General features: G+C 37.9%; 1 protein-coding gene and 1 non-coding gene across 2 annotated transcripts; both read left to right on the forward strand.

Annotated features, from left to right (window-relative positions):
• The first annotated feature begins 297 nt into the window (after positions 1-297).
• On the forward strand, positions 298-1,002 carry LOC126701614 (uncharacterized). Its single transcript, XM_050399859.1, has 2 exons — positions 298-642; positions 706-1,002. Exons 1-2 carry the CDS (start codon positions 298-300, stop codon positions 1,000-1,002), a joined length of 642 nt encoding a protein of 213 aa, XP_050255816.1.
• Positions 1,003-16,667: 15,665 nt separating this feature from the next.
• TRNAD-GUC (transfer RNA aspartic acid (anticodon GUC)) lies at positions 16,668-16,739 on the forward strand. The gene has a single exon. It is a non-coding gene; the product is annotated as a tRNA-Asp (tRNA).
• Positions 16,740-25,126: the final 8,387 nt, after the last annotated feature.

Genomic DNA, 25,126 nt, shown 5'->3' on the forward strand with positions numbered 1-25,126 from the left:
CATTCGGGAGAGTGTGGGGAGCACCAGGGGAAGAAAAAGCTTTACAGATGCCTACTACAAATGGGCTAATATTGGTCTACCATGAAAAAGGATATGACAAAATTTGTGAAAAAATGCCACAGTTGCCAAGTGCAAGCCAACTTGATTCACACTTACCCGCAGAACTTACATAGCATGGTCACCCCATGACCCTTCCACACTTGGGGGCTTGATTTGGTAGGACCAGTTAACCCACCATCGCATGGATACATATGGATGCTAGTAGCTACGAAATACTTTACTAAGTAGGCAGAGGCAATGCCACTCCGAAAAGCCACAGAAGGAGTAGTGGTAAACTTCATCAAGGAAAACATAATTGTGAGGTTTGGAGTACACCACAGGATTATCAGCGACAATGGCACACCCTTTGTCAATAGTGATGTAAGGAAGATGCTGGAGTTCTACCAAGTCAAGCACCATCGTTCATCGCCCTATTACCTTCAAGGAAATGGGCAAGCAGAGGCAACAAACAAGGTTCTCATAAAGATCATCAGTAAAATGAGCCAAGAGTACACAGGAGGATGGGCAACGCACTTGCCAAACGCCCTTTGGGCTTACAAAAAATCACCAAAGTCTGCCACAGGATTTTCACCCTTTTCCTTGGTATACGGGACATAGGTAGTGAGCCCAGCAGAAGTGATGACTCCATCTTTGAGAGTTATGTAGATACAGGGGAAGGAAAGAAAGGAAGAAGCCTTTACGGCAGAAAGGTGTGAAAATCTAGAAGGACTTGATGAAAGAAGGGAAGAAGCCCAAGAGCGTAGCCGTAGATACAGACAAAGGATGACAGAAGCCTATGGTAGGATGACTAAAGAGAGGGTATTCGCGGAAGAAAAACTTGTGCTAAAAGTGGCGGACTATGTCAGGCAAGGTATGGCAGGACCATCTAAATTTGCACCAAAATGGGATGGACCCCTCGTGATAAGAGAGACACACCCAAGTGGGTATTATCATCTAACCTAGATGGATGGCAAGAGCCTAAATGGATGGCAAGGACCTAATGGATCCCATCAATGGGAAATGGCTGAAGCGTTATTATGCCTAAGTTAAGATTATGTAGTTATCCCTTTCATTCAATGAGTTCAAGGTTTACCTTTTGTTCTTTTTTTTTCCTTCAAGTGACCATGTCACGAGACAAGTTTGTAACATGCTTTTATGAGTACACAATGAAAAAGATATGAAATATTATAAAAAGCATTCCATGTCATAAGTAATAGCATAAATAGCAACCAAGTGTAGCTTCTTAAAAGTTACAAACCCAAACTGTGGCAATTACGTCAAATTAGCCAAATAATTGCAATAAAGAGAAAATATATAGATGAAGTGTACTAGGTGGGGTAGTAAAAGAAGGAAAAGAACAGAAAAAAGAAGAAGAAGGGAACGGCATCAACGAAGCCTAGAGATAAGAGGCTGGTCTCCAAAGCGGCTGGACCCACCAATGCTAGCAAGAAGACGCTCACAATGACCCTCCAAGTCTGCCACCTCCTTCTTCAAAGTCTCAATCTGTGTGTTAATGGCATCTGCAGCAGGTTGAACCTTTTTCATGAAAAAGGCTCGGGCAATCTCACGGAGAAGGTTTAGGATGAACTCCACAGCAAAGTCCACATTGATTAGCTCCTGAACCGCTACTCTCCACTGCAAGATCCTTTCGGAAGAGACAATATCAACGAAGTTATGCTCAATATCATTCATTACGCTTCCCAGCAGCTTCAAGAAATGCTCCCTGGCAAAATGACCAAGGCAGAATCCTTGCATGAAGTCCCCTCGGCTACTGAAAACTGCCTTTAGGTGAGAAACGCAATCCTGGGAACCCTGAAGCCATGGAAGTCCACATAAGGAAGGTCGAAACCCCAGAAGTCTGCAGGATCAAGGTCGTTAATCTCAGGCTGATCAAAATGCGCAAAGAAGGCTGCGGCCTCGCCCACAGGGTTCGAAACTGTGGCAGAACTACTACCCACCTCAAACTGAAAAGGGACAGTGGGCAACAGACCTAACAAGGAGCATGAGACGAAACACGAGAAACCATGAGCTAGAAGCAACAAACTCGCAAGAAAGAAATAAGGAAGGAGATGAGAAACTTACCAAGACCCATGAGAATGGGGACTGTAGGAACAGCAGAATCAGGTACAAAAGGTACGGCAGAAACGGGTGCTATGGGTGTGGTAGGAGCAGCGATTGAAGGCATACCTATGTCTGCTGCGACCCTTGGCCCCTCAAAAGTCTCTACAAAACACAGAAATAGGCATACAAATAAAGGGAGATTGCAGCAAAAGGGAGACACAAATACATACGTGTAAGGAAGAGCTAACAAAAAAAAAAAAAAAAAAAAAAAAGGAAAGAATGAACTTGGCAAAAGCAAAAGAAAAAAAAAAGGAAGGGAGAAAGGCACATACCCATGAATTCGGTCTTGGGGGGAGCACTCTCCTCGTCATCAGAATCAAAAATCATCTTCTTCAAAATAGGTTCATCATCCGAGTCCTCAAGGACATCTTCAGAACCCTCAGAGGACAAATCCACATCAGGTCCACGTGTGGCAAATCTAGGAATGGAAGAAGGGGTGACTACCAGTGAAGAACCATCCTTCACAGCCTGAGATAGAACTACAAAGGTGTCACTGGTGGAGATGACAAGGGGTGTAACAGGAGAAGCAACCTCGGTCTGAACAGTAGCGGGATGAGTGACCTCCACTTGGGGAGTAAGTGTCTCAGCAGGAATGAGAGTGGCCTCACTAACCTTCCCAGTATGAGTACCCTCATCTATGGGTACCGGCTCAGTGGGAGGAGTAAGAGTCTTAGCAGGAACTCTGTATGCAGAAGCAGAAGGGGCAGGTGTTGCAAATACTATGCCATCCCCATCAAAAAGCCTCCCATAGGTGCACCCATGGAGGCAAAAAGCTCCTCAGCTATAGGGTAGTATATAGATAGAGGCTCCGGCTCATCCTAGAAGACGAAAAGAAAAAGATATGAAGATCAAAGAAACTTTTAGGCGGATGAGTCAAACGAAAGCATATGGAATATGAAACACGTGCAAAGAAAAAAAAAAAAAAAAAAAAAAAAAAAAAAAAAAAAAAAAAAAAAGAAAAGAAAAGAAAAGAAAGGAAATGTACCTCAAACTCAGGTTCATCAAGCAAAATAGGACGGGTGACTGAGGTATCCTCCTTATGCTTAGACTGCAAATGGAAAAAGAGAACAAGAGATAAGGTTAAAAAGAAAAGTCAGCACACATGTCAGGATTAGCTATAGGAAAGTCAAAAGTATATAAAAGACGAAGCAGAATTAGAGGTAACTTACTCTTCGCTCAACAGCAAACGCAGGGTGAAGGGTAGTCTTTCTCTTACTGCCTCGTGTTCTGTTGGAAGGGGGAGCATTTGTAGATGGTTGTGGAGTAGTAGGTTTGGACTTGCTTGCAAACTTAAGCTTGGCAGGACCCTTCTTACTCGGCACAGAAATATTGGTCACTTTAACTTTCTTCTCCCAACCCGAAGGATAATCACCAGCGTGCCAATGCCACCCTCTTTTCTCCTCATCCCACTCAAAGATAGCAGACTGATTATGCTTCTTAGCATATGCTAACATAGACTTGGAAGGCAAAAGCAACCAAGAATTAGCCGAGATAATTGTGCTAAGCCCATTAGGAGGAACGAGGGCGAAACCACGACTACCTATTAACTCTTTTTCAAACGAAGTCATCACAGCTTGCCAATATCCATGCATGGCAGGGGTATAAAGACCCTCCCTTAGTAAGCCCGGAACGGTAACTGCAGTAAAACGCTGACTCCAAAATTCAAAGGCAATGGGCCGCAAAAAGGGTCGGATGGAAGTAGGGGACTCCATAAGAAAAGAAAGGTCATCAGGAATGTCCTAGTCTAATCCGAACTGCCTTTTCACACGATTGGCAAGATAATGAACAAACCTAATTCCTTCGTTGGCCAAATAAGGCAACCACCCAGCATTAGTGGCCGCCAAGTAGGTAATCCCGGTCTCATCAAAACCAGTCAAGGGGGTGGTAGTCTCGTTGGTGTCAACGAACAAACCCATAGTAGATTCTACACATGTATAACCAGTACCCAATTTTCTATAAGCTCTCCAAGAAAATCCGACGCCTTGATCAAAGGATTCAACAACGGAATGGTCAATTGGCTTCAAGCCAACCCAGAGAAAGGCCAATGGAAAGTCTGACTCAAATCTACCACAAAAATTAGTAATGGCTTGCGGACACGATTGGTACTTATCTTTAACGAAGCGAAAAGGCCTACACTTCAACAAATGCTTAGCACAATGCTCATACAACAGGTGTTGCAAAATAGCACTATGAACGGAGGAGGTGACTATGGGGCAAGAGCCTGCCTGGCTCTCATCGCTCCATAGGATGTCTAATTGAACATACAAATGCCTCAAGAACATAGGAGCCAATGGTTGACTAACCCTAGCAGAAATCTTGATAGCAAAACGAAAATATAAAGGCTTCACGGCGTAATGGGGGTGGGACCCAAAAACAAACTTATAAAGCCAAAACACAACAAAGGCCGCACAACGGGAAAACACAGAGAATTTAGAAGAAGAACTAACCCAATAAGACAACTTGGCATTCCTGCTCATCCCCTTCTTCAACTCAGCCTCCACAGCCTCTTCCTTCAGAGAAAGCTCTAAGGTGGCAGGATCAACGTCACCAAGGATGGGCAAAAGTAACTGGTTGACTACATTTTCTAAGGTCACAGTGACCTCATCGCAGGAGAAAAAGAACGTATGGGTGGTGGTACACCACCGGTGGACTAAGTGATAGAGGTTGAAGAGGTCCCGAAAATTGGATAAGTAGCGGGATGAAATGATAGCCTTCAAAACACCAGCCCGCTATAACAACCCCATGAAGCCGATGTTGGATAACTCATTGTCCACCCACTCCCTCCAACCCAAGGTGGTACCCGATCCAAACTCGAAATGGATAGGCATGGGGAGCGAAGTGCCCTGGCGAATGACAAGATCGGGGATTGAGGAGGCCAACGGGGCCCAAGAAACGTCTGTATTTCGCCGACAAAGAGCAAGCCACACACGGCCTAGCGGCGGTGGCGCATAATCGTCAGGAATCTTTGGGAAATGGGGATGAATGTTGTACCATGGATCAATAAGTGAAGCGCACTCACTGTCCGAGGCACGCTGCGTTTCTTCCTTATCGGAATGGTCCAACTCAGAGTACACGGCCTCCTCGCCTACATCACGTGCGATGGAAGGATCAGAGATAACCTCTTTTCCTTTACAGTAGGAGGAGCTTTGGCTTTTCCCTGGTGTCATTGTACAGGAATTTGATCGAAGAAAACCGTTGGGGGTGTTTGAGGAAGAGGAAGTGGAGAAGAAAGGGAAAATGGAAAGAAAGTTTTGGAACGGAAGATGGAGTTTGTGTTTGGATTACAAAGGGGTTCCCTTTTAAATACCTAGGTCATTAATGCCAACACGAAATGAGGCGACGGGTCAACCATCAAAAAGACGATGAAATTAATGAAACGACGGCTATGTTTCAAAATAACTGCTAAACTGGGAAATTCAAAGAGACAACACTGTTCGCAGTAGAAATATACATATATATATATATATATATATTTATATATATGAATATATATGTATGTGTAAGGTAGAGACCACTGTTCAAAAAGCCCGCGAAGGAAAAGAAGATGGAAAGACAGAAAGGGCAAGGAAGTCTTTTATTCACATATGAAGCGTTACATATGAATCACAAAAACGCTTCATATGTTCAGGGGGCTAAATGTTGATGGCCATTTTGGAAGCCCAAGTGGAAAGGAGAAGCCTAACAACGTGGATAGAAAAGAGTTGGTAAATGGATAGAAAACTCATTAATCCCAAGCGGCAGGAATAATGAATCACAGGCCCATGAGATTAACAAATGGGCTTTGAGGGGGTAAATGGGCTTAAAGGAGTCTGGAAAGAGAGAAAAAGCAAACCATGCGTAGTATATGATGTGGAAAAGTGAGAATGGACCATAGCAGACCCAAAGTAATGAAAGCAAAGAAAGTAAGGGGTTAATGGCAAGCCTATGAGCTCCAAGGATGAGGGATAATGTAATTGGGTCGGGGAAGCCCAAAGAACACAGTAAAAACTCATGGGAATGCAAAGTTAAGAAAAGGGCCAAGAAAAGCCCAAGGAAAGCAAATGGGCTAGGGACACCCAAGAGAAAACATATGGAACAGAGGAGCCCACCAATGATGTAATAAAAGAACCAATGACCATACTAGGCCATTGGAAGGAGAGGCTCAACAGGATTGAGGCAAACAACTTCACAGCAGGAATGATAAAGTGATGTGACAGGAGATGGTAGAAGGAAAAAGGATGGGCTGAAGAAAGGCGAAGCCCACTGTCAAGCAAGGCCCAACCCCTAAGTGGGGCAAGCCATAAAGGAAAGGGGAACCAGAAAATAGTCAAAAACGAACGGCAGACTGTGTAGGCCAACCATGACAAACGCATGAGCAACATGCAGATTTTGGACATACATGAAAGAGAGGCATGCGCAAGGCTAAGACCTCACCAGCCTGTACCTAGCCAATACAGGACACGGTGAGGTCATGGGTCAGAGGTAAGAGGGCATGGTTTGACGGTAGGGAGAGGGGAAAAACCTATTTTTGAGGTTCCTACTCGGGCTCTTTTGGGGGAAATGTCCTGTTGAGATGACATACCACCCAAAAGAAGCAAAGCTGAGTTGGAACCACTAGGTGCATGCCATGAGGGATAGGAAGAGAGAAGGCACCCACACCATAGCAGGAAAAGGTGCTACGGCAGACAAATAAACAAAATAGTTTTCTTTTGTCTAGCGATAGGGAGTGGCACACAGACGGACTAGTGGTGGTCAGCAAGTACACCTAAACCAAACAAAGGTGGTTAAGGGCTAAAATAGTAAAACCCGGTCACGGCAGGCATTGTAAAAAGAGGCCCTTACCGTGTACGGGGGACAACAACACAAGCACCATGGTGTAGGAATTTGAAAGCCAGGAAATAGAAAAAAAGTATTAAGAAAAAGAAGAAGAAAATTAAAAAGATAAGAAAGGGGAATATTAGAAGAGAAAGAAAGAAAAAGATAGAGAGTTAGAGCGGCAGGCATGAACCAATAAGTTGATTCCCTCTCTCCCTTTGAAAGTCCTACTCTCTGCCAGAAACAAAGAGTTCTCTTGTGCACTAACCATTCAGGTTCGTTTCCTTCAAAGTGATTAATTTCCATGGTAGGATTTCCCTAGGAGATTATTCACTTTGAGAAGAGGCGTTCTTCCCTCTTTAGTTTTGGTCCTGCGGATCAGATTTGATCTAACTTCTTTCTTCTTTTAATTAACTCATATACTACCCACTCATTCCCTTTACTTTCTTTATAAAAGTAATTGTTGTTAAATTGTGATTATCTTTTCTTGACTAAGGATTATCTATTCACTTTAATTAAGAAATCAAAGTACTTTCTTTTGTCTTATTATTACCATATCTGTTTGCCACGACTTATCTAAAACATCTTTGCCCGCCGTAAGTGCGCTTTTGGCGAACGAGGCATAGTTTGCGCACAAGTTGGACCAAATTGAGTTGCAGTTGGACCGGTCTCAACTCCCTTACTCAGAATATTTGGGCCCAGTATCGCAGGAGGCAATCCAGCTAGATATAACCAAAAAGGCCCACTATATTCATCACACGATGAAGATCAAGAAACTCCTTGGTCACAAAACCCTACAGTGTATAAATACAGCAGCTTCTTCAAGAGAAACATGAAATAGGGTAAATTTTGTCTCTGATCACAATTTGCATGAACACAACTTTGCTGAACACAACTTTGCTTCACACTTGCACAACCTTTGACGGCCCTTAAAATAATCCTTACATATGTTTTGGGTTGTGAGAAGAGACAGCCCAAACTTATACACACAGATTGAATGAAAATCAGAGCTAGAAATCTGTTTTTCATAAACCTCGATAGATAGCTTATCTGTCGAGCATCGAGCTTCAGCAGCTTTTAATCCTCGATAGATACTAGCTGTCGAGATTTAAAATCCAACATTTCATCACTTGTTTCTTAGACAGACTTGCATGGTTTTAACACTTAAACTTGAAACATTGTTTCTTGAAGTGTTAAACACATCCTAGATCTACCCAATTACAAGTAAAGTGCGTTTTGTCAAAGGATTAGCCAATTACATAAAATATTGACATATGTTCCTAACATGATTCACATATGTCCTAACACAGTCCTTTATATATTTAAAGTAAATCATTTAAATCTTTTTTTCCTTAATTATTTGACCACAAAGTTTTTGAAATTTATTTAGAAACGCGATTTCTACTAAGAAAATTTCATGTCCAGGCTTTTCCTGTGCCATTTCACCAAAGAATCTTACAGTGTTCTAAATGTATGGGACATGTTCATAACTGTGATCTTTATATTCGAAATGAGACTTTGAGTTCTAAAAACAAGAGCATCCATATTGGTGGAGCTAAAATTTTAGCTATTTAACACCTACAAAAGTCACTTTATTTATTTTAAGATAAAGTTATTGGTTAGTTTTTTAGTTAAAATGTTTTTGGATTTTAAAAAGAAAAAATTAAATGGGTTTCGGGTAGGGTATGGATATCCATGGATAATAAATTTGAGTAAGAATTGGGTATGGAAAATAATGGATATTGGTATCCCGATATCCATGGGCAAACATTTCTGGTAGGGTATGGGTCTACCCAATCCATACTCTACCTTTGGCCGTCTCTATGTGTGTGCAAAAGCTACAACTATGTGGCTTCATGTCTGTTTGGGATCTTTTTGCTCGTTTTCCATGTTTCCAAGGTTAATTAAGCTTCCTATCACCTTTGAGACTACTGTGAGGTCAAGGGAGGAAGATGAAGAGTTGCAACACAGCACAAAAAAAGTCAAGGAAACTCAAAGAGGTGATAACATTCCAGAGGATGTTTCTCCCTGTGCTGAAGGGACAAGAAGCTCCTACAAGGAGAAGATTACTAGTGAGATTCTTGGAGCTTATGAAAGAGCATTCAAGTTTGAAGATGAAATGGACATGAAAAACGACTCCAATGATGAAAGCTTGGACCTTGAAGCGGGCATAGCAGCTTTCAATCTTTCTGGTGCTAGGAAAGCAAGCATCAGGGCCCTATGGTCAAATGCATTAATAGTTAAGGTGGTTGGAAAGACTGTGGGGTATCAATTCCTCACATCGCGGATCATGTCCATTTGGAAACCTTGTGGCAGATTGGACTACATTGATCTAGAGCTGGATTTTTTCCTAATCCGCTTCTCGTTGAAAAAGGATTATGATAGAGTTCTGAAAGAGTGTCCTTGGTTTGTTGGTGGGCATTTCCTTTCTATTAGGAAGTAGGAACCAAACTTCAAACCATCAACAGCCAGTGTATCCTCAGTAGCTGTTTGGGTGAGGTTCCCTGAGCATCCCATAAAATACTATGAACCGTCGGTGCTGCGTGATCTTGGGCAAATTATAGGTCCTATTTTAAGGATTGATACACGTACGACATCAGAGTCCATGTGGTGATTCGCTAGGATTTGTGTTCAGGTTAATTTTGCTAATCCCATCATCAAGATTATTAAGGTTGGTGGTGTTAAACAATCGATTCAGTACGAAGGGATTAATTCCTTATGCTTTTCTTGCAGTCATGTTGGTCACAAGATGGAGCTACCCTTACACAGCCAAGGCAACAGAGAAAGATGGAGAAGATGGAACTAAGATGACCAATCTACCTGTAGTGAACCATTCTATTCCTAGTGAGGAGACTTTTGGGCCTTGGGTTATGGTTTCAGGAAAAAGACAAGCTAGTAGAAAGGGAAATAAAGTCTCCCCCCAAGTTTCCCAACATAGCCTGGCTTAACATCAAAAGGCCCGTTCCCCAAATCATGCTGCAAGCCCATCTACCCATGTGCTTGACCCATCAGGCCCTTTATAGAAGGAAAGTAAGCACGTTGCCAACCTTTTTTCAACAGATAATACCTTTGTGGCAGATCACACCCAGCTAGAGAATAAGGACAGAAATTACCTCTATTCAGCTCAAACATCGACCAAACATCACTCTCGGAACTCTCGATCCAATCAAAAATTATGTGGGGCTTTGAGTTTGAAAGGGGAAAGACTGAAACAATTGGCGAAGGTTAAGGAATCAAAGTGAGGTTTTGGTTTCGAAATTCCTCCTGATAAGCCGATGGTTTTCACAGCGGGTTGCTCCGGTGACGGCATGCCTTTATCTTAGGTGGAGATAGATATGGACAGTAGAATGGATGAGACTGAGAAGGGGGTTAAGGCAGCAACAAAAGCTATAATTACAGAGGTTAAAGCATCTAGAACCTAGTTGGGAGATGTGGTGGCATTGGCAGCTCTCAAAATATCCAGAGCTAATCTAAAGAACATTGATCCTAAGTTGAGACCGCAGAAGATCAGGAAAGAGGAAGGCTCAATTCCAAACTCCAATCTAGCTATGGACACTATGATACAGGAGCTTAAACCTCAAACCGACCCATAACATAATCATAATGTGGAAATGGATGGCATGCAGGTCGAGGAAGGAGGTGAGTCCCTTGGCCTTGAATAATTTGTTTTCCTTCTTTCCTTCCTTCATTTAGTTTAATAATGAAGATTATAAATTGGAGTTGTTGGGGTGCACTAAGCCCATCCTTTCAAAGTTTTGTTCATAATATGGTTCAGAACCATTCCCCTGCTATTATGATTATCATTGAGACAAAAGCAGTGGCCAGAGGGCTAAAAATATTTCAGATAGGCTTCCTTTTGATACGGCTATACATGCCAATAATATTAGGTTCACTAGTGGATTTTGGATTTTGTGGGACACCATGCAAGTAGAGGTCTCTGAGCTCTCATCCACGGAGCAAGAGATACACACCTTGGTGCGTGACCTCTCCTTAAATAATTCATGGTTATTGTTGGCGATTAACACTAGCCCCAGATATGTAGAAAGGCTTTTATTGTGGAACAATTTGACCGAGGTTGCTGAGCTTCATTCCTTCCCTTGGATCATCGCAGGGGATTTTAATGAGGTGTTAATGGGTAAAGATATGTTCGGTGGTAGACCCGTCAACATCTCAAGAGCCATCAATTTGCAGTAGTGCTTGTATACTTGCGGTATGATTGATCTGAGATACTTGGGACCACATTTCACGTGGGCAAACCGGCAACCCTTATCCACCCTCATTCAAGAAAGAATCAACAGATTTTTTGTTAATTCTGACTGGAATGTGCTATGTCCAAAAGCCTATGTCACTCATTTGGAAAGATCCCACTCTGATCACAGTCTTGTTATCCTGTACTTACATACTAATCGGGAGGTACGATTTCCTCGGCCATTATATCAACCTATGTGGCTGTCTCATCCAGATTTCACTGATTTGGTCAGAGATGCATGGTTTGGTACTGCATATTAACCTAATGCCATTCTCTCCTTTACCACCAAAGTCAATATATGGAATAAAGACCAGTTTGGAAATATTTTCCATAGAAAGCAGAGAACCTATGCAAGACTTAAGGGAGTGCAAACCACTTTGGGAAATAATCCCAATAATTTCTTGATTGATGTGGAAAAATCCTTCTTAGCCGAGCTATCTACACTTGCAAACTTGGAGGCAGAATATTGGAGTATGAAATCGAGATATACTTGGGTGGTTGAGGGTGATAGAAACACTACCTTTTTTTACAATTCAGCTTTGATTCGCCGGCGTAAAAATTGTATTACTTGTATGAAGGATAGTATAGGTAATTGGAAAACTAGGGATCGACAAGTTGCTGATTTTATTAGACAAGGTTTTATCCAACTCTTATAGTGCCTCTAGGCAAGAGTGGCAACCTCCATTCTGGAGATGTTTCTTAAAAGCTAAAGATTTTTCCAAGTTGGAAAGATCGATTGCTGATGAGGAGATTCTTGCTGCACTATGCTCTTTTAAACCTTACAAAGCTCTGGGTCCGGATGGACTTCATGCAGGCTTTTTTCAATGATCTTTGTTAATCGTTGGCAATTCAGTTAAGAGTGAAGCCAAAAAATCTTTCTGCACTGGAAAAATTCTAGAGTATCTCAACAAAACTTTAATTACTTTCATCCCCAAATGTAACAGCCCAGAAACGCTTAATAATTATCGACCCATAGGCCTATGCAACACGGTGTACAAGGTTATAACTAAGCTTATCGTGGCTCGCCTCCAACCAACCCTAGAATACCTTGTCTCGCCACTTCAAACAATGTTTATGCCTAAGAGAAAGGGTGTTGATAACGCCATCATTGTTCAAGAGCATATTCACTCAATATCCAAAAGAGGGGTAGAGAAGGAATCATGGCTAAATTGATTTGGAGAAAGCTTATGATCGTCTTGAATAGAGCTTTATTAAGGACGCTCTTACTTTGTTTAAGTTCCCTAGCCACCTCATCTCCCTTATTATGAGCTGTCTCGTCTTCAACCAGCTCGATTCTTTTTAATGGTGGGGCACTGGATTCGTTTCTGCCTTTAAGGGATATTAGGCAAGGAGACCCCCTCTCCCCTTATCTTTTCATCTTGTGCATGGAAATCCTTGGGGCACTCATAACGGATAAATGTGAAGATAATTTGTGGGATCCAATTTCAGTCTCTAGGGGTGGTTTGCCTTTTTCTCATTTATTCTTTGTGCATGATCTTATTCTATTCGCGAAAGCTGATGTTAAAAATTGTCGGGCTGTAAGAGAGGTGCTAGACACGTTTTGTATGATTTTTGGCCAAAAGGTGAATGTTGGGAAATCTCAGGTATTTTTTTTCAGCCAATTTGGATCATAGTTGTAGAGAGGAGCTTTGCAACATATTGAAGTTCCGCTCCACACCATCCTTGGGTAAGTATCTTGGTTTTCCCTTAAAGCACACATCGTCTCCGCAAGATTTTGGGGCGGTGATTGAGCGGGTTCAAGGCAAACTTGCGGGTTAAAAAGCTCATCTTCTATCTTTTGCTGGACAGCTTGTTTTGACACAAGCTACTCTTTCCACTATCTCAAACTACTTAATGCAATGTGCTGCCCTTCCGTTAAAGATTACCCAAGGTATTGATAGATTGTGTCATAACTTCATTTGGGGTACAACAGATAACAAAAGGAAGCTCTATCTAGTTAGTTGGTCGAAAATCACTAAACCAAAAAAGGAGGGCGGTCTTGGTCTTCAATCAACCAAAGAAAATAATTTAGCTTTACTTGCCAACCTCAGCTGGCGATTTCATCAAGAGAAAGATTCACCATGGGCTAAAGTTCTTGCTCATAAATATACTCGAAGAGGTAGATTTTCTGCATTCAAAAACAAATCTTGTTCAACCACGTGGATGGCTTTAAGTAAAGGCGAAACAATATTCAAGAAGGGCATTAAGTGGATTCCGTGCAAGAATAGTTTATTATCCTTCTAGCATGACAAATGATTGAGCGATGGACCTATTAGAAGCCACATTGCAGGCCCTTTCTAGAGGAATGAGGACACTATTTTGCTGAGGGATATTACTCAGAACAGTTTCTGGAATTTGGGGTGCTTATCATTTGTTCTTCCTTTCTCTTTAGGCCAGAAAATAAAAGCCACTCCCATAGCTATGACAACGGCTGGGGTAGACAGAATTCCTTGGTCTTCTTCTCCAAATGGGGAGTTTGAGCTTAAGGAAGCTTATAAGCTAGCATGTACGACACATAACAACCCCCATTGTGATCATTTCATGGGAAATTAGATCTGGAAAATTTCTACGCGACCCAAGATCAAATGCTTTCTTTGGCAATGCTTTCACTAAAGCATACCAACCAGAGAAGTTCTAAATATGGGAGGGCTGAACATACCTCCCTACTGCCCGTTATGTAATGTTGATGTGGAATCCATTATTCATTCATTGAGAGATTGTCGACATGCTCAGGATTTCTGGAATTCTTTTGCCTTTCCAATTCAATCCAATATGTTTTATGGCACAAATTTATTGGTTTGACTGCAAATTAACTGTACTTCTCATCTTCATTCCTCTGTGGGCATCCCTTGGAGCACTCTCTTTACTTTTGGTGTGTGGTGTCTTTGGCTTAGATGTAACAATTTTATCTTCAAGAATCAGCACATCATAAAGCCTCTTATGGCTAAAACAATTGCTAAAGCACTGGAGTTCGCCTTTCTCAGTGTGAATGAAAGACACTACCGCTCGCTGACAACTATTTAGGTCCGGTGGTTGCCTCCTCCGGAGCATTGGTTCAAGTTAAATTTGAACAGCTCTTCTTTAGGTAACCCAAGCAAAGCGGGTGGAGGTGGATTAATCTGTAACCATTGTGGGGAATGGGTGTGTGGATATTCTAGAGCCATTGGGCACACCACCAGTGTGACAGCGAAACTATGGGCATTGCGGGATGGCATTAATTTGTGTGTTGAGTTAAACTTGCCCAATGTCTTAATTGAACTTGATGCCAAGTTGGTGGTTGAGTTATTGCATAAGGATGAAGGTAGTTTTAATAGCAATGATATTATTATGGCTGACTGCAAGGCTGGTCTGCAAAAGATCCATAGAAATAGAGTTCTACACTGCTATAGAGAGGCCAATAAGTGCGTCGACGCCCTTGCTAGAAGAGGAGCTCTACTTTCCCATGATTTTGTAATTTTCCATTCCCCCTAGTGATGTTTCCCTTCTGCTCAGCCTAGATGCTGATGGAACAGTGTATGAGCATAAATGCTCAGTGGTTGATGTTTTTTAGTTAATGATATTATCCTAATTACCAAAAAAAAAAAAAAAAAAAGGTATATCATAAGACGGTCTCATGAGATCTCTCTCTCTCACATGTTTGGAACTCATACACGGTGTGAAAGAGATGTCTCATAAGACCGTATCATAAGATAATTTTTCACTTTGAAAATCTACTGAATAAGATGAATGTCAACTGTGCCTACTGAGTATTAGCATTCCTTGCATTGAGTATTAGCATTCCTTGCATTGAGTTCGTCTTGAAAAGTATGAATTCTCTAGGAATTGAAACTTTGTTGATTAAGTTCCATGAAAAATGCTTCCCAAAAAAGAAAAGTCTCTTCGCAACTTGTTGAATTTAAATGATCATGGAAACCTTGCATTAATGGTGATTTATCCTTGATTATGAAGGGAATGTGTTTTGTTGGAGTAAGGCTTATTATATAGTAGATATGTTTTTTTTTTTTTTCGTGAGTTCCTACACTTACACATGACATCAATCATGGACCTAATGATCTCACATGTGTTCTAAGTTCATTTGTGAAATTTTTGTGTTCCAAGCTCATTTGATGTGGAATGACCCTTTTGCTCTCCAATCCATTGCTCATTTTTCCTTCCCTTTGCTGGCTCTTTCTCCTTTATATGAGCTTGGTCACATAATGAAGAAGAATTTTATTTGATCTTTTGTTTATGTCTCAATTGGGGACCCTTTGCTAGGCTAGTATTAATCCCGTGGGCCCTAGTTTAGCCAATCTCATTATATGGTTTTGGAATGTTTGTGTTCTTTTTGTAGGAAACTAGGGAGAAATTATAAGATCTACATAGTTGAACGAGTGATGTGGTCCACTATTCCATTAAAAAACTTCCACATGTTTAAAATTGTTAGTTAGAAAAAATTTTTAAATAGAAATTAATTACTGACTCAGCAATTTTAAACAAGTGGAAGTTTTTTAGTGAAATGATGGAAAAATGACATAATCCACCAGAAGACTTTATAATTTCTCAAAACTAGGGATTTTCAATTCATGGAGTTTATTTTTAACCAACCTCATACGATGATTTTGCCAGCAATTGGGCCATATTAATGGCTTTTTGCTGTTGGCTTAGTGGGCCTAGCTTAATTGGATTCAAATTTATGGGTAATAGACTTGAATAGTTGTGAGCTTTGCCATTACAAAGGCTGCACCAGTTGTTTTGAGTCGGACAAATTAACGGGTTTTGGGCCTTTTGTTGATCTGCCAAAAGTGTCCTCAACAATGTCTTGCAAAAAGGCATAGCAAATAGAAAATTTTTTAGTTTGGTTATAAAGATTCTTCTGTGAGTTATATATGATTATGTAATTAAACTTCAAATTGAATAAAGCTATTTTCTAATTTTAAAAAAATTGTACCATTAATTCCAAACTGACCTCATAAAAGTAAATTAGGCATGTGAAACCTTGACATATAGGACAAACTTAAATTTAAAAATAACTCAAGTAAAAGAAAAAAAAGTCAAAAAGTTTTATAATCCAACTAGTAGTTCTTACTATTTCCAACAAAAATATTCAGAGTTTAAATTTCTCCAATCCTTGTCTATCAAATTATATATATTTAAACAAACAAAAAAGGTAAAAATATAAATAAGAAAAAAAGTTAAATAAAAAAAATCCATATTAAATTAGTATCAAATTTATAATGTATTCATTAAATTTTAAAATTGAACAATCACCCCCAACTTTACTCAAAATTGTAGTTCTTTACCCTTATTAATTTTGGTCATAGTAAAGATAGTTAAAATTGTATGGATTTTCAATTTTGATTATTTTATTGAATCTAGGAGGTTATGTTAACCGAGATTACTTTGCTTGCACAATGAGTACAAGAATTTGGTATTCGCCACAAGAAGTAATGTTAAGTAAGATATCGTGTTTGGAGCTTAGCAACTGGTCGTTGTAGTATAGTGGTGAGTATTCCCGCCTGTCACGCGGGTGACCCGGGTTCGATCCCCGGCAACGGCGAATTTTCCTTTTTAATTCTTTCATGGAAAAAAGAAAAAAAAAAAAAAAAAACAAATACAAAAACCCCTTCAGGCCTTCACTCACTGGTTCGCTCAAAATATTAAAAAACAAACTTCTCAGTTCTCTCCCTCCATTGTTATCAATCCTAAAAAGTAAGTAATATTCAGATGGATTTTTCATCTTTCAATTGTTACTTTGTAACTTTAAGGACATATCATGAGCTGAAATTTAATGGTCTTTGCGATTGTATAACTTCCAACTATACCTGAACCTGAGTGAGATTGACTTTAATTTTGTGATGTACTAGAGATTATGGAAGAAAGGGCATCCTGTAGTTTCATTTTGAAATATTGTGAATTTTATCTCACAATTCTATTTTTGTAATATTTTTTAATTGTGTGTTATTAAATTTTCTTTTGCCTTTTACTTTATTTTGTTTCAATTGCTGCCGAGAGAGAGAGAGAGAGAGACTTCTTCATGTCTCTTTTTTTTTCTTTTTTTTTTCTTTTTTTTGTGTGTGTGTGTGTGTGTGGGGGGGGGGGGGGGGGGTGAGAAAGGGAGGGAGAGATCACGTTCTATTTTAATTAATTAATTTTTGACCTTGTTTAGATGCTGTTGATTAAAGATAGATTATAAAAATTCTTGAATCACAAGTCAATAAAAGGGAAAAGGCTTACACATTGTATGTTTTTAAGCCTAAAAAAAAACATAACTTTTTTTTTTTTTTGGGGAGTATTATTGGTTGCGTAACTGGTGTTTGCTTGATGGGAAGAGTAACAACAACCAAAAAAGTTTTATTAAGAAGCCTTGATGTATATGCCAAAAGACCCCTTCCGGTTTATCATTATTAATTTCATTATTTACAAAATTATGATTAGCAGAAAAGTTGTTACCTACATCAATGAAGTATAACTTACCTTAGTCCTAATTTAAGATAGCATTGATTCCATTATTACTAACAGCACCAATTTTGAATTATAAAACTGTTGCACTTGCATCAATGACTCTAAAAAACGTTTTAGTTTTTATGTCTTAGATAAGTACTATAAATTGTCATCCTCTCACTTCCATTAGCCTTAAGCATCTTCCAACACTACCGATAAACCATTAGTCACACACACTACAAGTTCATCCATTTTGCTAAGAACCATGGGTAAAAAATCACCAAACACTGCTCTAATATTGTTGTGTGTATGTTTGGCAGTGTTAGTTCCTACTGGGCTAGCTCAGATGCCACAAATACCTGAATTGTTCTCAATTCCTAGGACTGGGGGACCTTCAGGGGCAAATGGGCAATGTTTGTCATCTATTGTAAACATACCAGGGTGTTTGAATCAAATTTTAAGTTCACTTATCAATGGTCAATTTAGCATTGTAGGTTCCTCTTGTTGTAATGCCATCACGCAAATTGAGGAAAATTGCTTGTCTAAATTGTTCCCCTCCATTCACATCTTTACTCCACTGCTCAATAACTCTTGTGCTCAATCACATAAAGGAAATGGACAGGTCTCTAGACTGGTTGCGAGCAAGGCCTCTTTGCCAGGGTTTTTAGCAACGCTGCATGGAAATAAAGATATACAACAATGTTGGTCAGTTCTTACAAGTGTTCAAGGGTGTCTTACAGATATTACTAATTCACTTATTGGTGGCAAAATTAGCTTATTTGGACCAACTTGTTGCAAAACCATTAATTTGATCAGAGAGCGTTGCTGGCCTAAATTGTTCCCTTTTAACCCAGCTTTTCAATCAACGATAAAAAAAGTTTGTTTAACTGGCTCTGGAATTGGAGGAGTTGCACTAGCACCTTCACTTCCGGTAGCTGATCAGATCACTGTGAGCAAGCTCTCTGAGAAGATGCTATTACCTTTTCCAGGACTATCAGTCGAGCAGTTGGAACAAGACATTGCAAAATGCTGGTCATCACTTAAAAGCATTGATGGGTGCATTGTTGAGATTCATGGATTTCTTTCCAAGGGAAAATTTGATGTGAGTGGTCCTACTTGTTGTAAAGCCATCACTAATGTCAGTGACAAGTGTTGGCCTAAGATGTTCCCATTCAACCCATTGTTCCCTCCATTGCTCAAGAATAGTTGTGCACGTATGCAGGGATGGAACCAAGATTTTTATTTTGGGAGAGGCCGAGACTAAACTATCACATTGATTCAGAATTCTAGAAAAATTCAAAGAATCACACACACACACAAACATAAGTCTTAGATTTTTAATTCCAAAGTAAGTCATAACTCATATATATATTGCTGGCAAAAATTATATTTTTACAAAATTATCTTATATAAAAGCTTTACATATTTGAAACTCAATTTAGAAATACATGTATTATTCAATGAAATTAACAGGACTGATTCTGGAATATATATATATATATATATATATTTTTTTTTTTTTTTTTTTGAGAAGGACTGATTCTGGAAAATTGGAATTCCATTTGAAAGCAAATGGACCCAATAAAAATAATGGCACCCATTCTTGGAAAATCAATTAATTTTCTAAATGAATCGCAATTTCAGGGCAAATATCTTAATACAATTAAAGGTAAATCTTTGCCCAAGATTTTGAGACCATGTAGTCAAAGCGAAAATCACGGCCAAGTCCAAGAAAAATCTAACATTCATTTCAGGAGAAAATTATAGTAGATTTTATAAAATGACGTGTGTTTCTTAATAAATTATAAAATAAACCTAAATTGGGTAGTTTTCATGATATCTCACTTTATTCAATACTGATTTTTGCCCATGAATAGTCAAACTGATGGGAACTTCATGATCTTTAAAAGTGAACCAAATTCGCCAGATTAAATTGTTGGATTTCTATTAAAACTTAGTTAAATTTGGAAAATCCAATAAAAAATGATTGAAATCAATAAAAAAAATGGTTTGACCATTAAATTCATGAAATCCTTTGATCCAAGAGCTCAATTTTTCTTCAAAATTCAAGGAAGAATAAAATATAATATCAATACCTAAAAGAAAAAAATACAATATCAATAGCGGGCAATGGGTATCTTTTAATAAAAAAATGAAAATTAGTGAGATGGGGATTTTTGGCATTTCAAAATTTTCACCAAAAAAAGAGAGAGAATAGATCACAAGAGTTTTAAAACAAAATTTTTAAAATTTGAGCTTTTTAGAGTCCTTTACAGAAACTTTGTGCCCATTTGTTTGCACTTTTCAAGTGCAAAAAGTGTTTTTTGAAACCAAATATATAATATATGTGTTTGGTAAACCATATAAAACCTGCTTTTTGGAAAACGCTACTTTTTGAAATGTGAAGCAACTTTACTTTAACACATCATAGTTCTTCCAAACTTTTACAAAAGCAAACGCGTGTTCATAAATATTACCGTTGAGAGGTTGTCTTTAATTATCAAATTGGCCAAACATTTCATTGAAAACCCAATTTTGCCCTTTGATAAATCAAGGTTTGTAGCTCACCTCATGGATTCCTCTCATCTCATCTTCAGAACAAGCCTCTTCATGCTGCTTCTTCTTCTTCTCTTCTCCTTTTTTTTTTTTATTTTTTTTTTTATTATTATTTACGTCTTACATATCTAATCTAAAAAAAACCCTCTTGCTTTGCTTCACATTGGCTGGCAAAAAAAGAGCTCAAACACAAGGGACTCAAAGCTCAATAGACAATCACACATACACAAAACACAAAAGTCTCAAAACACATTGAAACTCACACCCACAACAATGGAGAGTACTTGGCCTGAGAGCTTACCTTCTAGCAAGAAAAAGGCAATAGAAGAGCTTGTTCAAGGCCGTGATATTGCAAATCAGCTACGTTCTTTGCTTAATAAGTCAACTGGAGACAACAGAAGAGCTTGTCCAAGGCAATAACAGAACGAATTTTGAATTATAAAACTATAGCACTTGCTTCAATGACACTAAAAGACGTTTTAGTATTTTTTGAGATAGTAAAACGTTTTAGTTTGTATGTCTTAGATAAGTACTATAAATTATCATCCTTTTACTTCCATTAGCCTTAAGCATCTTCCAACACTACCGATAAACCATTAGTCACAGACACTACAAGTTTATCCATTTTGCTAAGAACCATGGGTAAAAAATCACCAAACACTGCTCTAATATTGCTGTGTGTATGTTTGGCAGTGTTAGTTCCTACTGCGCTAGCTTAGTTGCCACAAATACCTGACTTGTTCTCAATTCCTGGGGCTGGGGGGCCTTCAGGGGCAAATGGGCAATGTTTGTCATCTATTGTAAACATACCAGGGTGTTTGACTCAAATTTTAAGTTCACTTATCAATGGCCAATTTAGCATTGTAGGTTCCTCTTGTTGCAATGCCATCATGCAAATTGAGGAAAATTGCTTGTCTAAATTGTTCCCCACCATTCACATCTTCACTCCACTGCTCAATAACTCTTATGCTCAATCACCTAAAGGAAATGGACAGGTTGCGAGCAAGACCTCTTTACCAGGGCGTTTAGCAACACTGCGTATGAAGAAAGATATACAACAATGCTAGTCAGTTCTTACAAGTGTACAAGGATGTCTTACAATATTATTAATTCACTTATTAGTGGCAAAATTAGCTTATTTGGACCAACTTGTTGCAAAACCATTAATTTGATCAGAGTGTTGCTGGCCTAAATTGTTCCCATTTAACCCAGCTTTTCAATCAACGATAAAAAAAGTTTGTTTAACTGGCTCTAGAGTTGGAGAAGCCGCATCAGCACCTTCACTTATGGGAGCTGATCAGATCACTGTGAGCAAGCTCTCTGAGAAAATGCTATTACCTTTCTCGGGACTATCCACAGGACAGTTGGAACAAGACATTGCAAAACGCTGGCCATCACTTAAAAGCATTGATGGGTGCATAGTTGAGATTCATGGACCTCTTTCCAAGGGAAAATTTGATGTGAGTGGTCCTGCTTGTTGTAAGGCCATCACTAATATCAGTGACAAGTGTTGGCCTAAGATGTTCAAACCATTGTTCCCTCCATTGCTTAAGAATAGTTGTGCACCTATTACTGCTGGCCCAGCAACAAAACTGTAGTAAATTTGAACGCGCCTCAAACTAGGTGATTGTGGGCCATGGTGGCACATGTTACACAATTAGGAAAGTTCAAAACTTGGAGACTTGGCATTACCATGTGAAACAATCATAGATTGCCACGTGGCAATGTGGGTCCCACCACTTGATCAAATGTTTTTTCTCATTCAATGTTAAAGTGACATGTCACAAATCACGAATTGACTTGATTTAATTAAAATTAGACATGTTCCCTAATAAAAATATTAGACAATTAAATGAACTTCCAAAAAATTAAGATGCATGTATTATTCCCTAAAATACACAGGACTGGTTCAGGAAAATTTGAAATTCCTTTTGATTAAATAATCCCGATAAAAATAATGGCACACATACTTTAATAATAAATTAATTTTCAAAGTGAATCAGAATTTCATGGCACACGTCTTTTTGCCCGAGTTTTTGAGATCATCTAGTCACAACGAAATACATGGCCAAGTCAGTGAAAAGTCTAACATACATTTCAAAGAAATAGATTTTAAATATGAGAAATACTATGTCTACAACATTTCTACAACATTTTTACAACAAATCCTAAGTGGCAAGTTGTTACTGGTTGTTTTTGTTGGGGCAAAAAAGTAATCTTAGTGTTAGTTTTAAATTTGAACCAATAACAACTAACCACCCATGATTTGTTGTAAAAATGTTGTAAAAATGTTGTAGACGTAGCATCTCTCTTTAAATAAAGAAAATGCTAATGGATGTTCTTAGAGTAATTATTAATAATCCATTTTGAGAATATTTTTATATAAAAAAAAACAATTAATATTCTGACAGTTTTTTCCATTTCCTATCAAAGTTGTGACAAAATTTTCCTAAAATTGATTGTTAATCATTGCACTAAGGGCACTCATTAACATGACCTTTTATAAAATGATGTATGTTTTGGTGTTTCCTATTAAATAATAAAATAAACCTAAATTAGGTAGTTTTTATAATATCTCACTTTAATGACTTTATTCAAGATTGATTTTTGCCCGTAAATAGTCAAATTGATGGGAACTTCATGGTCTTTCAATCGAACCAAATTAACCACATAAAATGGTTGGATTTCTTTTAAAACTTAGTCAAATTTGGTCAATCCAATCAAAATTGATTGAAATCAATAAAAAAAAAAAATTTGGGTTTGACGATATTCATGAAATCCTTGGATCCACGAACTCAAATTTTCATCAAAATTCAAGGACGAATAAAATACAATATTGATACTAATCAATTGTATCTTTAAAATAATAAATAAATATATAACATGGGGGATTTTATATTTCAAAATTTTCAACAAACAAAAAAGGAAAAAAAAGAATAGATTTCAAGAGTTTTAAAACAAAAGTTTCAAAATTTGAACTTTTTAGAGTTCTTTGTTAAAAACTTTGGGAACACTAAAAGCTCTATGATAACAAGTTAGCTATGGACAAGACTTTTTATACTATTTTTTTAAATGAATTTTGTGAGTGGTAGACTTCATTTTCACATTTGCAACCTGCTACTTCAGCAAATTATGTTAAGAAGTTATGTTAAGAAGTTGCGCTCGTAGAATTATTCTTATAATAGATTTGCCAAACACCAAGGTTATTCTAATGAAAGAGCATTTTGGGACCTTAAAGCCATGTTATCTTCCCTCCTAACGCAATGCCAAATGGACCTGGTGTGCTCTAGTTTGCTTATTTAAGCTTCTTGCATTTTATTGTTGAAGTGATCTCTTATACTCTCTTTTTTTTTTTTTTTTTTTTAAATGGAAATAACACAACATGGCATGTATGGTCTGTTTGGATTGAGGGAGAGAGAGAGAGAGTAGAGTAGATTTGGCCCAAAATTAGCCTATTTTCAGTCAATTCTACTTTACTCCCCTCCACTCCCCCTCCTTCCCCCCTTAATTTAGAAAGGCCCATAGTGTTATCCTGTTTCATTCCATTTTAGCCGAAATGATTGGAAAATTTTGTTGCAATCAATCAGTTAATACTCCCTTTGATCTACCTCGGCCAAAATTCTGGCCCATTCTGGTCCTTTCTACCAATTTTGGGCAATTTTGTCAAATTTCAACCAATAAGCTAAATTCTTAACCATACTTACACAAATCATTACTCTTTCTAACCCCCTTTTTCTTTTAGTTTACTCTACTATGAGTATTACATTTCTTTTTTCTTGATTGATATTTCAAATTTGGTCCTAATGGGCTAAGGTATTGACATTGATTGATTCATGGTTGTTATAATTATTAGTTACTAGTCGCAAACTCATGCGTGATGCATTGGAATAAATAATTATTTTGTAATTGTAGAATAATGTATAATTTGTTCTCTATATAAAATTTGTTAAAGATAATTTGTTCTTAAAAATTAAACAATTTTTATAATTATTTCATGTTTCTATCTCTGCCAATATACCATTTTATTATTTTGGATGTATTTAATTAGTATTATTCATTTATGAGTTGATTCATAGTCTTCAAAATTATGTTATACTTTTTAATTTTCAAATAAATTATCCAAATTTCTCATTATCTCAAAAGAGATTATCATGATAATAAAAAATCATAACAAAATTAAACTCAATGTTACTCAGATGATAGGCACACTCAAATGCATAATCAATATTGTATTTTTGATATAATTCAATTCTCACTTCCAAAATAACAATGTATTAACTCAAACAAAAATCAAACCAAAGCTATAAGAGGGAGAGAGACTATTTGTGACGGGAACCCAAAAATACAACACCAAATGTATTGACCCAAAGTAGAATTTTAAAAAACACAATGATTCATCAATCTAAAGTAGAATTGCAAAAGAAAATATAAAATTGAGAGAGAGAGAGAGAGAGTAATCATTTTTTTCAAGAGGGAATGTGAGAGAAAATAACAAATTTATAGAAAATAATATGAAAAAAGAGTAAGAATAAAAGATATAATAATAAATACCAAATTATCCAAATTATACTATGTAATAAAATAACATTATATTCTTATATACTATCTTTATAATGCAATATAATAACATTTATGAAATCAAAGAAAAAAAGTACAATAATTTAAAAATACGAAACTAAATTACATCAACCCAAAGTAGAGTTCTAAAGAATACAAAAATTTATCAACCTAAAGGAGGGAGAGAGAGAGAGAGAGAGAACAAAAAAATTTTTGTGGGTGAGAAAACTATGAATAGAAAGGGGGTGAGAGTTACAAATTTATAATAAGAGGATAGGAATAATAAGAGCAAAAAAATAAAAGAAGATAAAGGGATAGAGGAAGAGTAATATTAAGGTAGATAGTAGTGGACAGATGAAAAAGTAAAAGAGAGAGAGAGAGAGAGAGAGA

Source organism: Quercus robur, chromosome 2 (genome assembly GCF_932294415.1).
Source record: "Quercus robur chromosome 2, dhQueRobu3.1, whole genome shotgun sequence".
Taxonomy (NCBI): Eukaryota; Viridiplantae; Streptophyta; class Magnoliopsida; order Fagales; family Fagaceae; genus Quercus; species Quercus robur.